Below are 18,439 nucleotides of genomic sequence, written 5' to 3' on the forward strand. Positions count from 1 at the left end.
CAGATCATATTATGCTTATCTTCATTTTCAGCATTTGCCAAAACGGAAACGTTTTTGAACATTTACTGTAATTTTTTAAAGTATTATATTTATTTGAAGTTTAGGGCGTTTCTTATGCATTTTGAAGAATTAATTTGTCATAATGAAATTAAAATTATTGTAATAATGTTTTAATTTTGACGCAACAACTTATCGAGTTACACATGACCAGATAATGGTAATAGTTTAAATAACTAGGTGGATTTCACAGGGTCTAATAACACTTAGAGTGTACGATAATTCAATAAACATGGAAATCTAAATAACAAATTTAGATAAATCTAGAACGAATATGAATTTTTTGATACAAAACATCTGAATCTGATTCGGGTTGAAGCAGTACAGAGGTCGTGAAGGCTTCCAAAAATTGTAATAAAATTTCCAGGGTCGTATTTAAAAAAAAATTAAGTTGATGATGTTGCTGGAGAGCCTAAACGTTACATGGCAAAAAGTTGCCATGAGAAGGTGTTCTTCTTTATTCAATATCCTCTCATACAAGGCTGAAATGAAACAAAAACGGATTTCCAAAATTTGTTTTTTTTTTAATATTTCGACAAGATCATGTTAGCCTTGATTTTTTAGAGGCATAATGTTTAATCCCCTGATTATGCAACTTTGCCCCCATTTAAGCTACTTCGTATCTCTTACCGTTTCCGAGATCCCTGCAGTGAGAAGTGAATTTGTAACAGCCTGTATATACAAGGTGTTACAACATGTCGAAATATGATGAAAACTTTAGTAGTTTTTATCAGTGGCAGCCCCTAAGGGAGATACAGCCCCTTGAAGGGATAACTCAGGACAGTTTTTATGTCATAACTTCAAAACGGTTTAATATTAAATCACGAAATTTTGGGGTTGTATTACTATTTATATGCTTTATATATAAATAAGAATTTTACAATTTTTTTTGTAAGTAATTTTTTCTACTTCCTAAATATTAAAATGTGTCATATTTTACATGAAATAGGTACGTACTCTTTATTAGATTTTAATAGCATGAGCCGTTTTCTAGTAAAATCCGTTTCAATAATTCATTACTTGTTCAAAAATTTCTACTGTAAAATAAATGTATCAAATTGTGCCATGAAAAAATTACTATTTTTATTTAATTTTCCTTTTGTACTATTATTATCATTATAGTTGTTATGTAACTATTACTAAATCAGGGTTTAATATCACAGTTAAGTAGATAGTTTTGTAGTAAACAGTAACATAAATAATTTTGAATAATAAAATATTGCTATTATTATTTTTATGTGAAAATCTAACAATATCAAAAAAAAGCCACGAAATATAAAATGTTTATTGTAAGATTCACTGTTAAAGATAATATTGCATTATGGGCTAATTCAGACACGGCGGAAACCGCGCGGATGCATATACCGCTCGGAGGTTATTTGTTAGTAAGTTTTCGAATTCGTTCACACCTGCCCGCCACGGATAAATGATCTGTATCTAAACTAGTAGCCCTATAATAATTTAGTTTATCCTATATTTATTACAGTATCTAAATTCAAATTTCTTAGATTGGAATATTGAGTAGGTAATCTAATCAGTAATAATTGACATATACTTGACACCTCTGTTAACCGTCATAAATAGTAATTTTCTCATGGTACAATTTGACACATTTATTTTCAGCAGGAATTTTTGAGCACGTAATGAATTAATGAAATGGATTTTACTAGAAAACGGCTCATGCTATTAAAATCTAACAAGAGTACCTTTTTTATGTAAAATATGATACATATACATAATTTCGGTTCAGGAAGTTGAGAAAATTGCGTAAAAAAAAAATTGTAAAATTTGCCCCATGGTTCCGCATTTTCTAACGCCCCTGTAGCAAATTTTGATTTGTATATTAAGATTAATTAATTTTTTGAATGGAAACCCATATTTTTATTACAGTTTCGTATTCTGCGGGAAAATATACCTAACTTTTGTATGAAACATTTTTCAAAAGGCTTCATTCTATTGCTATAGGGCGCTACAATGTACCTTTTCCTTTTTAATTTTTGACTTCATTTGTTAAAATGACAAAAAGAGGCATCAAAATAACACGGTTGCCATGCTGTCATACCATCTCTTGTAAAATCAGCTTCGTTAGTAAACAATATATTATTAGTAAATTCATTATATTCATCTTATTTTTCCCCATTGCTATTACACAGCCGAAAAAAAATATTATGGTGAAAAATCAAACTTATACCTGCTCTAAACAACTTTTGTTACAATTCGTAACACAAAAATTACTAATGATAATTATTTGAAGCATGGAAACTTGATTAATTACAGAAAAAATTATCAGAAATTTGATGTTCAGTAACACATTAGTAGCGATTTCCTGGTAAACGGTTACATCTATCAGTTTGAATAAAGAGTACATAATTTTTTCTGATATTGTTTCTCTTTTCAATAATGTTCAAATTTCTGTGATGACTAGCAAGAGAAGAAAGTTATGAACAAAACAAATTATGAGTTCTAAGTAAAGTTCCCTCTAGCGTTGCATAATGAATCTTTTCTCTGACTGGTCTAATAGAGCTTCATCTACTTAGTGGGTGTGCCAAATGAGAGACTAATCGAACATGAATTAAATAAGTTATTTAAATAGAAAAAAAAAATGAACTTTGACAAGCTGTAACTTGCAAACAATTGACAATTCGAAAAAAAATTTCATTACACATGCTATTATTTTAATCCGTAGAATCACCATCCGTAGTTTCCTGACAGACTTTTAGTGTATATTGTATATACAGGGTATCCCGTTCATATTTAAAAAAAAACTTGTGTGCACGTTCCTCATGGGAAAATAATTGAGATAGTTCATGTAACGTTTTTTTCTTAGATGCCCTGTTTTCGAGATACAGGTTGTTAAAGTTGTTACTTTCCAAATGGTTTTCCTTATATTTAAATCAGTTAAAGATAAAAATGCCAAATTCTACACAAGTAAATTGTCAACTGTATGAACAATGTGCAAACGGTTCCTTTCTGAAAAGCAGTGTCGCCGATACTGGTGATTGGAGGGGTCCAATTGAAAAAAATATATATTAAAAGTCAACATTTGTTACATTTCTAAAAGGTTTTGTAAACTCTAAAGCAGTTGTCTTCAAACTTTTACGACTTGCGGAACCCCGCCAACACTTCGATTTTTTTGAGGAACCCCTACACCTAAAAAAATTTTCAAACACATTTCTTACTGATTATTTAATATATTTATAAATACTACGATTAAAAAATATATTCCACTAAGTAAAAATTAAAGTAAATATTTATTGAGTAATTAAAAAAAGAGTAAAAATAATCAAAGACTGGTATGTGCTTGAATATTTTTACATAATATGGTAAAATCAGGTGCTATTGTCGTAAGTTGCAATCCCATTTCAAATTCTGCATTAAGCGCATTGCGATACTTTGTTTTTGTTGCTACGTTCGTGGAAAATGATTTTTCGCACAGGTACGTAGTTGCATTAATACATTTATTGCCTCGTCAGCAATTTCAGGATATTCCTTATAAATTTTTAGCCAAAAATCAAGGGAAAGGCAACGTAATCAACACGCTTAAATAACAAATTTCGCCAACGCCAAGCTAATGAAGCTTTTGGGCTGAAGTTTTTACAACTTATTAAGGGTGCAAAAAACTTCAAAAATCCTGAATTACAAGTGTCTGCGATGAAAATTGCATTAATTATTAGCAATTGAAAAAAGCGGACAATTTCGACCATTTTTGAGCTCTTGCGCATAAATAAATTATCGGAATTTAATCGGACTTGGCTTATTTTACAGATTTATTTAATACCTACCTTTTTTGTATAAACCTTTTTTCTCTATGAATAAGTTTTTTTACGAGAGTCAAAAAACCACTTTTCCATAATTTTGACCATTGTTTTAACAAAGTTTCCCAACTAGTCACGAGTAGATTTTTTGATATTTTGTTTATAACACGTTTCGGAACAATATTCCGCAGAGAAACTTCTAATAGTATTTTTTTCCCGAAAAAAAGCTATAATGACTGGCCTATACTTGCACTGGCATAAATAGATAAAGCTCTTATAGTAACTTATACGCGTGTACTTATAAAAATAAAAAGTTTTAAGAGTATAAATTTTTTTGAATTTTGTAATTATCGATAATAAAATTTTAAATTTTTGACCGGTTCGTGGAACCCCAGAGAGGTTGTGCGGAACCCTAGTACAAAGAAAGGCATACTTGTCGAAAATCAGTAGAATGTACCGTTTTCGAGAAAAATGAAGTTGCATTTTTTGCCCACATAAAACGGTACAAGTACATTAATAGCATATTAAATTGAAAGTAGACGTTATCACGGTTTCAACATAATTTGTCAAGAATTTATACTGTCATAACATTTATCAAATCCATAGATTTAATAGTATATGAATGGAGTCAAAGCCGACTGTTTGCGCATTTTAGCTGTTCCAACATGAACAGCGAAGGTGGCGGGCAGTTGCTCTAGGATGCAAATTGTGCTACATTGATTTGAAAAGGAACTCTATTTCTTATTAGAAAATTGAATCTTTTTTGGTAGTAACATAACAATTAAGTGTGAAAAATATGAAAATATTTGCTTTTGAAGACAATAATAAGCTTTATTAAATTTTTATACATACTTTATAAAACAATATTTTGTACATAAAATGTTTTTTAAAACGAAAATATTCAAATTGATAGCGGCAATATAGCGCTTTGACAGATGACGTTTAAGTTCATTTGCTATACGCTACGCCCTACGTCCAAATTTTCAGAACCAACTTGACCACGTTTTTATTTGAACGCTCGTTATAATATAAAACATTTGTAAATACGACTTCCACTTAAATATAACTACATACATATTTTAAATGATTATTTGACAAAGTAAAAAAAAACAAATTATTTTTGTTCACGGACATATAACATATTTTATTAAATGCCGCTTTATTATACTACTTACATTCATTCCTAATATAGACCAAAGATGTAGTTCATACAAATTTAATACTGTTCAGTTAAATTGCTTTTGCTCAGAAAGCATCTGATCATAGGTTTAATCCAAGTACAAATTATGTACTAGACACACTAAAACGCGCTAATAAGTCTGAAAATGCAAGTCACATGACCCTAGACTATACTATATTAGATTTATGATAAAATCATATTATTAATAATTTTTGGCATTGTCGTATAATCAGATAGTTTAACTGAATTGACTGATATGCATTTAATTTATGATAAAATCATATTATTAATAATTTTTGGCATTATGTCGTATAATCAGATAGTTTAACTGAATTGACTGATATGCATTTAATGTATGAAGAAAGTAGATGTAATTCACTAGCGTCGGCAAGGCGCTATGCTGAAAAGTTTCCTGGTCGATAAGACCCTCATCCCAGCACTTTTGCTGTGATGAACAGAAGATTTAGGGAAAAATGTACTTTTTTTACTGTCATAGAACAACATCATCCACGGTCTATAAAAACTGTAGATTTAGAAGTAGTTTTAAATGCAGTTGATGAAAATCCACGGACCAGTATAAGAATCTCTATTGAATTCAATGTTTCAAAATCAGTAGTCCACAAGATTTTAAAGAAACATAAATTATGGCCTTATTATTTAACAAAAATACATAAGATTTTGGTGCAATAATGCAAGACTACATTTTTGTAATTGGTTCAGAAATAAGCAGAATGAAAATAATGATTTCTACAACAGGGTCTTATTTACTGACGAGTCATGTTCTACAAAAAATTGAATAATAAATCTACATAAAGTTGTGAATCGATAAAAATAAATCATTCCCAACACCAATTTGCAATTAATACAGTGTGATGATAAAGTTTGAAACAAAATTCATAACTTTTATACTAAGTGATTTAAAAAGAAATCGCCCAGACGGGTCAATTTTGTTCTCGGGAGGGGCATCTTTTAAGATGATTCAGTTGTATACAGGGTGACCCAGAAAAGCTGGACGGCCAATAAATTCATTTTTTCTTATGGAACACCCTGTATATTTTTCCACATTCGAATAAAGCTTTCTCTTACGAATACAATGATGTAAGATTTGATGGATGTATCTCAAATAACAAGCGAGTTATTGTGAGAAAATGACATTTATATCAAAAAATTATTTAATGTCATTTTTCATAAAAGAAATTGAATTGGAAACGAAACAAATGAAAATAATTAATGAAATTTAATGTAAATAAAACAAAGTTTATGCGACTCCGGTACAAACTCGTGATGAACTATGGGCACGAATTGTGGAAGTGTCAAATCTTGTTCGAAAGATATTGGAGTTCTGTTTCGGGCTAGGCAGTCACTTTTATGACGCATAGCATTGTGCATAGAAGCAAATGGGGGGGCAATTTCAGCATTTACTGTAGTATTTCGAATTTTACTCATTGATTTAATTGTGCAGCTTTTTTGTTCTGTCTGTCTCGGAGTCTGTTTCCTAATATTTTTATTTTACATTTAATAAACATATTACAAGTTTAACAGCTGTTACAGGAAGCTTGGTTTTGTTCTTAGGACTAGCCAAGATTTTAAATCTATTGCAGTGTGATTCGGAATATATTACTTTTTTTAGGCATTCATGTCCTCAGTTCATTCAACAATTGTTTATTTTAATAATGGTAGTGTAGTAGTTTACAAAATCTAAAATTAGTTATTAATAGAATTTGTTTATTTTGATTTACATTTTTAAATGTTACTTTACAACTTAAAATAAAATTTAATCTTTTTATTTCTTTAAGTTAATAAAATGTTTTAGAATTTAATTGTTTCATGTGATATGAAACAAATTAAAATTATATTCTTAAATGCAAAGACTATTGGTAGCTAAATGTCTTCAACTCATTCAATGGCAACGTCCTCTTTCAATATAAATTCTGTTAATGTAGTTGTGCCGCTTTGTCAGCAAAAAAAAATGCAACTTCATTTTTCTGGTACATGCTACCGAATTTCGACAAGTATACATTTTTGTTGTAGTATACTTTAGAATTTACAAAACCATTTAGGAATGTCTTTTTTTTTTTTTTTCATTTGTACCCCTCCAATAACCAGTATCGGTGACACTGTTTTTCAGAAAGGAACCGTTTGCACATTATTCTTAACGTACAGTTGATGTTTATTCGTATACAAATTTTGACATTTTTATCTTTTGCCGATTTAAAGATAATTAAGGAAAACCATTTGGAAAGTAGCAAATTCAATGATTCTCGAAAATAGGGCGTCTAAGAAAAAAACATTATATGAACTACCCCCATTATTTTCCCATGAGAAACTTGCATACAAGTTGTTTTGAAACATAAACGGGACACCCTGTATACAGGGTGAGTCAACGCTGTGACAAAGTTGATTTATCGCTAGAATATAGTTGAGACAAAATATTTCAAAATAGGTTCGTATGGGAGGCGATAAATACACATTTTAAAAATAGTTTGACTTATACAGGGTGATTCGCTTTCGGAGGGCTGACCAAAGTTGTAGTTTTTTAAATGGAACACTCTGTATTTGAGTGGATATTTATATTTTACATGGAATTGTGCAACTTTTTCGTAATAGGTACTATGTATCAAAAATCAACCGTTTCCAAGATAATATTTTAATATAAAAAAATGACATTTTTGGCGTTACACTTGATCGCTACTGACATACTCGCTTTTTGAGATACAATCTAAGCAATCGTCACACTTATTGTACTAGGTTCACCGTAAATTCTGAAGTGGTCACTGTTTATAAATGTCATACAGGGTGTTCACAAAATCGGAACATATATTATTTTTTCAAATGCAAAAATTTTGTTTTTTCAAATGGAACACCCTGTATTTTTTAACGGGATGTGAAAGACCTTTTCAAAATCTACAACTCTCATAATAGGTGTTATATATCAGTTCCTCATATTTTACGATAATTTTCGCAATTTCTTTATTTTTCATTTTTTTTTTAATATAAATAACGTCGACGTACTAGGGCTAAATAGTAGACTGTATGACATTAATAAACAGTGACACTTCAGAATTTACGGTGAACCTAGTACAATATGTGTGACGATTGCTTAGATTGTATCTCAAAAAACGAGTATATCAGCAACGATCAAATGTAATGCCGATTATATAATTCATTAGAAATTTAGCCAATAGCAATTACAAATTTTACGTAGTTACTATGTATTGATAAGCGATTATACTCTTGACGACGTGGTATAACCGTTTTGGTGTTTCGCCTCCTCCAACAATGTGAACTATGTCATGGTAACGATAGTTTTAACATTTGTCAATAAACGTCAAAAAAAAANTTTTAAATGGAACACCCTATATATTATTGCATTTTCGGATTCTACGTGAAATTTTAAGGTCATTTTATTAAATATTCCCTATTTCTAGGAGTTATAGATTTCGAGATATTAATTTTTAAAGAAAAAATTTGACAGATGCACGGAGATGCTAGTAACTTTTTTCAGGAGCGTGATATCAAACTGGTTTTTAGTATTCGTAAAGAACTTAGACGACGCTAACTTATGGTATATCTTTAAATTGAAAAATATTATACCAAGAGTTTCATTTTCGCTGTTACATTTTGGTAAAGTAAAACAGCTATAACTTTCTTAGCTTAAATGGAACACCCTGTATTTTATTGCTCTGTCTTGTACACATTGAAATTTTCTTTCTAGCCATATAAGCATTGTTAGGGTTGCGATCACTACTTTTGGAGATATTTGCAAATTTCTACTATTTTGGCAGTTTTCATCATATCTGAAGTGTTATCAAAATTGCCTTGAACATAAACATGTCAAAAATAACAAAAGTGGCTTGACTTGTGTCAAATATTGTTGTGTGTTGTGTTACTAACCTAAACTGAAGTATAAACTCGTTATAAACATCTATAATTCTAATTATGTCGGCGCGTTTAAATTACACAAACGAAGATTATTTTAATTTAGTTATTATTTATAGACAATGTGACAAAGTTTTAATAAGAACTTGCGATACATTTGCTGCTCGATATCCGCAAAAGCGGAAGCCATCATCAAACACTGTGAGACAAATTATTGCAAATTTTAAAAACTTTAGTTCCGTCACAGCAAAAATTAAAAAAATTAGGACTGTTGTTAATATTAAAATATTAATGTAGGTATTTATTTTAGCAAGTGTTCAAAATTACGCCCTTGAACTTTGTGGCACTTTTCGCATCTCAAGTCTCAAGATCAAATTTTCATGACATGACCCTTCTAATTGAGTTCACATTTAATTTATTAAATGCATTTCGAACTCTTTCCATGCAATCATCTATGGTTGTTGGAGGAGTATTGTAAACTTCATTTTTAATGGTACCCCATATAAAGTAATCCAACACCGACAAATCCGGCGAACGAGGTGGCCATATGAAAGGTCCATTATTGGCTATCCAGTGATCATGAAAAACCTCTTGCCGTAAATCATTAACTAGGTGACTATTATGGGGAGGTGCGCCGTCGTGTTGATAAAATATGAGTCTGTGTTCGGCATGTGGTAAACTATCCATATACGTTTCTATAAAGTTGCGTAAGATGTTTAAATATCCTTCACCTATAATAAAAGTGAATTTATATTCTAAAATTAAAAACCTATTTGTAGCTTACCATTTAAATTTTCTTCATAGAAATGTACAGCCACCCTATCATTTCTTACTGCACAGTAAACATTAAATTGCCAAGTTTTTTGAAAATTGCTTATTCTGACAGCATGCGGATTAGTATCATTCCAATAGTGTGAGTTATGGCAATTACACGTGCCATTTTTTGTAAATTTTACCTCATCGCTCCAAATGATGTTATTTAAAAATAGTTCGTTCTCATAATATGAAGTCAAAATAAATTCACTAAACACGAGTCTTCGAGTTCTTTTAAGTGCTGGACTATGGAAATAGAGTATGGATGAAATTTGTGTTTTTTCAAAATTCTGTGGATAGAACTTCTTGACAATCCTGATTCTATGGGAGCTTGTCTTATAGATAATGTTGGATACGCAGCAAAGTATCCCAAAACTGCAATTTTTTCATCATTACCAACAGACTTTCTTCTTTCAAATTTTGCTTTGACCGAACCAAAGTTTTTAAAATTTCCAATAATTTGTTTCATAGTAATCGGTGATGGCTTCTGCTTTTGTGGATATCGAGCAGCAAATGTATCGCAAGTTCCTGTTAAAACTTTGTCACATTGTCCATAATTTAATAAACAAATTAAAATAATCTTCGTTTGAGTAATTTAAACGCGCCGGCATAATTAGAATTATAGATGTTTATAACGAGTTTATACTTTAGTTTAGGTTAGTAACACAACAATATTTGACACAAACCAAGCCACCTTTGTTATTTTTGACATGCTTATGTCCAAGGCAATTTTGATAACACTTCAGATATGATGAAAACTGCCAAAATAGTAGAAATTTGCAAATATCTCCAAAAGAAGTGATCGCAACCCTAACAATGCTTATATGGCTAGAAAGAGAATTTCAATGTGTACAAGACAGAGTAATAAAATACAGGGTGTTCCATTTAAGCTAAGAAAGTTATAGCTGTTTTACTTTGCCAAAATGTAACAGCGAAAATGAAACACTTGGTATAATATTTTTCAATTTAAAAATATACCATAAGTTACTGTCGTCTAAGTTCTTTACGAATACCAAAAATCAGCTTGACATCACGCTCCTGAAAAGAGTTACTAGCATCTCCACAGACCCTTGCATCTGTCAAATTTTTTCTTTAAAAATTAATATCTCCAAAATCTATAACTCCTAGGTATAGGGAATATTTAATAAAGTGACCTTAAAATTTCACGTAGAATCCGAAAATGCAATAATATATAGGGTGTTCCATTTAAAATAACGAAGTTGGTGCGAGTTCTGGTATAACCGGAAGTGCTGGAGAGTTCTAGATATTTTAGTTGTGTTCGCCCCATGGACATTGCCATGTTGCCAAATTTTCAAAATTTTCGGATGTGTACTTTCCTAGATATCGATCGACACAGTTCCCGGTGGGACACCCTGTATATAGACATGAAATTCTAATTTAGAGAATAAATCACAACAAATGTGCAGAATTTTGCCTTCATCTTTTGACAGCAATCAAATCTGTTAATAAAACAAACCAATTAATTCTGCAGGTCCTCTGCAGAAATTTTAGTTATAGCATTCCTAATTTGAATTTATCCTCAATTTTGCAGTGGATTTTGTTTTAAATTAAAAAAAAGTCCCCGTGATGTAACTAGAAAAACAGGCACCTGTTTTGCCTCAATAGACTCTTTTAGTGTGATGTCAATATTTAGGCAACCCGCAACAAATTGTCAGTTGAAATTGTACAGACTGAATCTGACCCTTGTGTACTATTTACATAGATACTATAAAAATGAATAACATCAAATGAATTTATTTTTACAAGGATTTAGAAGTATTTAAGAACAACCAACACATGTTTGATAAAATAGATACACTAATGTTTTTAAAACTTCCAAAAAATGATATAAAAGAATATTCCTAAATTTAAATAAAGTAAAAATTTAACATTAGCCGTGTTATTTCTAATGTGCATGCTCGGAAAGAATAGTCCCATACGCAGGTAAGATCTTGTTATGTATGTCATCACTGTCATCATTAACATATCTTATCTTCTTTTGTTTAATCTTGGCATTTTCTAGTTCTACTAAGTATTTTTAATGTTTTCTCTTGGTGTTGTGAAGTGTCAGTGTGTTTATCGAGTGTTTTTTTCTTCGAGTGATTTATTATAGACTTCCTCTTAACCAATACCAAACTTTTCTTGAATCATATCTTGTTGCGAGGCTACTTCGCTTACATGAAATTATCTTTAATGCGCATGCTCAGTAACATCGATATAATTTTAATTTATTAATTACTATAAAAGTCAATATTGTTCTATAAATTTAAATATATAAATTCTGTAATTCTTTTAGTTTCTTACTTGGGGTTTGAAACTTAAATATTTCTAATATTGCCAGAATATCGCGATATTTAAGGTCGTGACAAAGAACATTTTTTTGGCACTTATGTCCACAGTATATAAGGTCGAAAATCGATCTAGTAAAAATACTGGGAAATTCTTCATGATAATGTGCACTATGGGGTTGCCCATTATTTGGCGTATGTGACGTCACTACTAAAAAGGTCTATTTTGAAAAATTAGTCTAAACACAAGTATATCTGCTGCTACATCTCAAATAAACATCTAAGACTAACTAGAACACGAAATGGTACAGGATATTGTTGTTTAAAATTCTTTAATGCTCTCCCTGACTATGTAAGGATTTTAAATATAAATACTTTTAAAAAAAGAATTAAGAATTATTTATTGAGAAACGCTTTTTATGATTTTAATCAGTTTTTATCAAGTGACTTACACAATATTTAATTTGTTAGTTTTAGCTATTTGTTTGTTCTTATCATCTGTAGCTATCTACATGTATTGTTTTGTATGTTTGTAGTATTTTTAATGATATTGTTAGTCTGTAACTATTTTATATTGATTTTACCTATCTTTGTATATTTTTTATATAGTAAGTCATCTCAGCGTACTAAGTTATGTTCTTTTCCTTTTCTTTTGACATGTGTAAACACTCTGGTGCGTATTGACATGAATTGAAATAAATAAATAAATAAATAAATAAATAAATAAATAAATAAATAAATACATTTCTTTACTATCATTATCTGAATTGGTTTTAAATTATCTCACAATAAATAAGTAGTATATATACATGACTATTTATCAATTATAAAGAAATGAGAAGATAAAGTAGGTACCATAAAATTAAAATATAATCATATACAGAATGACATAAATAAGTTTGCACTTCTGACTCAGGCAAAGCTGCACGAGACTAAGAAAGGACGCTTTCAGCTAGAAGGAATAAGTCGTAGGTGTGGTGATTTCAGATAGCAGTTACCTGGAGCTTTCCCTTAGTGTGTGTGGCCAGTGCACATTTTTGTGCGGAGTTATATCGGAAGCAAACATATTTATGTTATTATGTAAGTCTGTAAGTATGTAAACAATGTAAATAAATATATAAAAAATATATAATTAAGGTAAGAAGCTATCTCCTTTCCTAACATAAAACGTTATAAGAAAATTTTGTATAAAAATAAAAATATATTAATTAAATAAACTGGAATATTCATCTATAATTAAGCAAGAAGTCAAAAAACATTTAAATGACTCTCCTCTCTTTCTCTTATAAACAAGTTAAAAAATGTTTAAACTTTACCTCCGTAACCTCCTGGCATACAAGAACCTAAACCAGTTTTGGAACCATCATCGCACCATCCACATGCTGGATCATCTCTACATTTAGCACATGTTTTGTAAAAACTACATTGAGAATTTTCATCACTTCCTCTAGTACGACATTTTGTTCCTATTGTTGTCCATTCTCTGCATTGACCATAAGGAAAACTTGAAGTATATGCATTTTTATCTACACACCGGCCTTCATTCTGGCACCAAATACATTCTTCTTGTGTACAATTTAAGCAGGAAATATATTCTGAACAAACACTTTGACACTGCATTGGTTCAATTGCCTCTGCTGAAATATTAGAATTTAGGGGATGAGGTACACATTTCGCATGTTCAAATCTCCAACGACAAAATGGTTGAGAAGTACATGCTTTGCAAGTATGTAACTGATTACAAATTGGTGTTGGATCTAAAGGGCAGTTTTCTAAAGTCAATATTGGATTTAAATCAGTTATATTCCCATTTAATTTTGGACACTTATTATTTAAAGTACAAGAACTACTGCACCAAACACATTCAGTAGTAGTTTGAACGCAACTTAAACAGTCTTCCATAGACTCACATTTCCTCTTCCTTTTTATCAAATTTTGTGTAGCTGCAGAACGATTTATTTTAGGGCAACAAATTATATGAGTTTCCTCCTTTTTTAGGACTAAGTCTTTTGGTATATGTGATATTGAGGTACAAGAATTAGTTTTTGAATCCCAAACACATTTGACACCTGATTTTGCACTTAAACAAGTAGTTTCATTATTAAAATTGCAGTCTCCAGGGGTATATTTCAATATATCAGATAACATTTGTCCATTAAAGCCTCCATAAATATATAGAGAGCCTTCAAATATAACAGCTGAATGTCCAAATCTAGCCAAGTCACTATTTAAACTTTTTGGCACAGTTGAAACAGTCCATGTGTCACAAAATACATCATATATCAATAATTCTGAACTGTAACACTTCGCCCCAAAGCTGTGTGATGTATCATTGTGAGTATTACCACCAAAAACTAGCATCAATCCTTCTGAAATAAATGTTGCCGTATGTAGATATCTTGGAGAAGGTGCTTCAGCTAATAAAGTCCAAATTCTTTCACTAGGTTCATATGAATACAAACTATTACTTAAAAACTGCGCCGATTCACTTTCTGAAATAATTCCCCCATAAACATAAATTTTTCCAGTCAAGAGATCCAAACTAGCAGTATGACCATAACCACCTTTAACAGGAAACCCTTTTGTATTAATTATATGCCATTCTCTTGTACCAAAATAGTATTCCTGAACAGTATTTAAATAACCCAAATAAGGAGAATGACCAAATATTACAACCATTCTGTCGGCCTTCTTGTTAATACTATTTACTACTACTGTGGCCGTATGACCAGCAGATTTCAAGGGACCACACATTAAATAACTACCATTACAAGAAGCAGCTTTAACTGTTACATTTTCCCAAATTTTAGCACTAATATCAAATGCCCAAAGTTCAGATGTGGGTCCCTGATTACCAACTACTCCACCATATAAAAATATTTTATCACCATATATTACTGTAGAGTGACCATATCTCATGGATGGACCTTCCACAGTATGAGGTGTTTCCCAAACATTACCTAAAATAAACAAGTTTACTATAAGTCAGAGTTTATTAGAGCCTCGTCGATATATAATGAGTATTTAATTTTCAATTTCATGCTGCAGTATATTATTTTTAAAGAAAAATGGTAAAGGCCTAGTAAACATAACAATTAGCAGAGAAACTGACTCAGCACCCATTTTTGTTGACCTTGAATTGGCTGTCATGTTCTCTATGGAGATAAACTACATTGCTGATAGGAGTGTCACAATCAGGCCGAGTATGTATCCCATTTTATCATAATAACAGTTATGTTATTTCAGGGTTGCTAACGTTACCTGTTAAGATATAACGTGCATGTTATTGAGGAATTAAGACCATTTTTAGCAAATACTCGTATTGCAATTTTGTTGTTTTTTGAAGACGCTTTTATGTCGACATTTTTAATAATAATTATGCAAAATTATTATAAACAAGAGTCATTATTAGACAAAAACACATATAACTGACAGATGTCTTTTAGGTTATGAAACATAAAACAAATGCAAACTCGTAAATAACGGGTAAGTACAACATAAAATAGTTTGTAACATGTTATCTTAAATTATAACNTAAATTAAGAGTGATTGCTGAAAAATGTTCAATATTTTAATAGATTCGAGTTTGTAAATATGGAAGTGATATAAATTATTTTTTAGGACTTTTAAATCCGATACATATTTATTTATTTTTTCAAATAATAAACTGTTCGATTAAAAAAAATAGCTTCTATTTAATATATTTTTTTTATTTCAATCAGATTTTTAATAAATTATCATTTGAATATACATAATTTAATTACCTAAAATAACTCTACTGTCCAGGCAAGCCCTTCGATTTCACTCGTATATTCTTCGGGTACTTACGTGTAATCTGCGGTTTGATGTTAGTTTTATTTCATAGATTAGGAAGGTAGAGATTTGTTATTCCTTGTACTTCACGACTTTGTTGTTTGTAAGTTCTAGGTTAGGGTTAGTATAGTGGTTTAGGTAAGTTTTTATTATTTAATAGTTTGGAATAAAGCAAAATGGTAAGCCGAAAATAGCGAATTGGTGAGTAGCAATGGTGATATTATTAATTTTTTATTAAATAAAAAATTTTGTATGTTAACTTTCGATGATAAATTATTTATTTCAAAATTAAAACCTACGCCTGACATGAAAAATTTAATAAATAAAAACAATTGCGGAAGTAACAGATCATTTAGTAAAAATTGGTACAATAAATATGAATGGTTAAAAGGTAATGAAACCAGAAACAAATTATATTGTTGGAATTGCTTACAGTTTAATGAAAAAAGTAAAACTCCATGGAATTATCTAGGATATTCAGATCTGAAACATATAAATGAATCTAAAAAAACACGAGCGATCGGAGGAGCATACATATTCAACATTAAAATTTAAATTATTAGGAAAACAAAACATTCAAACTTTTCTTGATTCTGCATTTCGTGAGAATATTTTAAACCATAATAAAGTCGTGGACGAAAATAGAGACATTGTAAAGCGCCTTATTGATTTGGTTATTTACTTATTTATTTATTTATTTATTTACTTATTTATTTATTTATTTATTTATTTATTTATTTATTTATTTACTTATTAGAATTTTAGTATAATTTATCGTTAGTAATTTCAGCTATAAAAGTGATAGAGAATTTTACTATTTGTTTAGAGAATTATATAATTTTTTATATGTCCTATGCCTTAATCCTTGCCTTATCCCCTATCCCGGCAAGAAATCACTGTGATGACATTCTCGTTTGTTCTTGCTGAACTATTAGGTATACTTTTGGAATAACTAATATAATTTTCAGGTATATTTATATTAACTATCTTCATAATTCTTAAGTTTTTTACACTTTCAAAATTAAATAGACTAACGTAGATTGCAATTATTATATGATATTAAGTTACATGAGAGAAAAATAAATTTTGCCCACCCATCTCAAAAAGTCACGAGCCGCCACTGCCTGATGTTCACCCCCAAAAACAGCATATCCGTAATATCTCGGGTTCTAATAAATATTTTGGAATGAAACAAAATGGAAATTACTTCTTTTAAAAAAATAAAATGTTTCACAAGTGATTTCGTGTTTGGGGGTTGCAACCCTTATTTTTATTTTAGGAACAGCAAGGGTAGTTTGCATCAGTTTAAACCCGTTTTAGACCAATAGAAAAAATTATTCGTATGATTAGAGAAAAAGTAAAAACTTTTTATTTTAAAATGTTAATACTAGTCAGCACCGAAATTTTTCGCACACTAGGGGATTGTTCACCCCTTAAAAAGAGAAATTAATTTTGTCAATTTGTTTACATAAATCATATTTTTAATTTTTTTTAACAAATATGAATTTTTTATATACCTATAAAAATTGTTTGAAAAATATAGTCTGAAATAAAAAATAAGGGTAGCAACCCCCAAACACGAAAAGATTTATAAGAAGTAATTTTGCATTTTGTTTCGTTCCAAAATATTGATGAGAACCCCAGATATTTAGAAAAATCTGTTTCGAGGGGCGAACTTTGAAGATGTATTTTACCCCTAAACATGTTTTTCCGCCAATAAAAAAAATATGTCTTTTAATTTTTTTTGTTTTGTGTGGTTTTTCCCCAAATTCATGCTCAATAAATTAACTTTAGTAGCAAACTGCTGTCATAAAGCATTAATAAGTTTTAATTCTGATGGTTTCGTTTTACCGGTACGTAGTCTGTTGTTATGAAACATGAAACAAATACCTTCAATGTACAGCGCAAACTCGTAAATAACGGATACGTACTACATAAAATAGCGGCCGTGTTCTGTTTCATTTCATTACAATTAAATAACATGTCTGTTTGACGGATACTTATAAGATATATGTTATTACGGCATGTTATTTACAAACGTTATTTCTAACATAACATTTTAACGTAAATGGGATACATACTCGGCCTGAATATACAAAACTTATTGAATTGATTCATAGAGGCCGTAATCATTAAATAAATCAGCTTAATATTGGATAGGTGACCAGAGAATTAAATATATTGTTTATTTTTTATTTAACAGTAAAACTTATAAAATTCTGTTTGAATTTCTAATGAACGATTTACTTGTTTTAATTGTGTATGACATCTAACGGTATAAGTATCAACCTATGAAAATATGGTGATTATAGACACATGTACTCAAAATTAACTTGGTTAATAATAATCATGATGATGGTGATAAGATCATAGTAATCTGACGATGGCAATACAACATTGTTGTATTGCCATATTACCATTGGGTAATTCGACAACGAAACAATTGAAATAACATGACATTTGTCTCAAATTATAGTTATGTCTGTGATAGTTTTTGTTGAAAATCGTTTAAATTATACTTATGAGGATTATTTTATTTTGTTTGTTATTTATGGAAAAAAGCAGCAGATTCTCTACATATTCTTGAAATTACTTTGTCACATTTTCCATAAATAACAAATAAATTAAAATAATCCTAAGTAGTATAATTTAAA

General features: G+C 30.0%; 1 protein-coding gene across 4 annotated transcripts in view; it reads right to left on the reverse strand.

Annotated features, from left to right (window-relative positions):
• Window positions 1-18,439, reverse strand: part of LOC108912543 (attractin) — an 82,673-nt gene that overhangs the window by 24,683 nt on the left and 39,551 nt on the right. For all 4 annotated transcript variants that reach the window (XM_023456805.1, XM_018717795.2, XM_018717794.2 and 1 more), the window contains exon 4: window positions 13,289-14,932. In XM_023456805.1, coding sequence (XP_023312573.1) covers window positions 13,289-14,932 — 1,644 coding nt within the window. The remainder of the gene's footprint in view (window positions 1-13,288; window positions 14,933-18,439) is intronic.

Source organism: Anoplophora glabripennis, unplaced genomic scaffold (assembly GCF_000390285.2).
Source record: "Anoplophora glabripennis isolate ALB-LARVAE unplaced genomic scaffold, Agla_2.0 scaffold633, whole genome shotgun sequence".
Classification (NCBI taxonomy): domain Eukaryota; kingdom Metazoa; phylum Arthropoda; class Insecta; order Coleoptera; family Cerambycidae; genus Anoplophora; species Anoplophora glabripennis.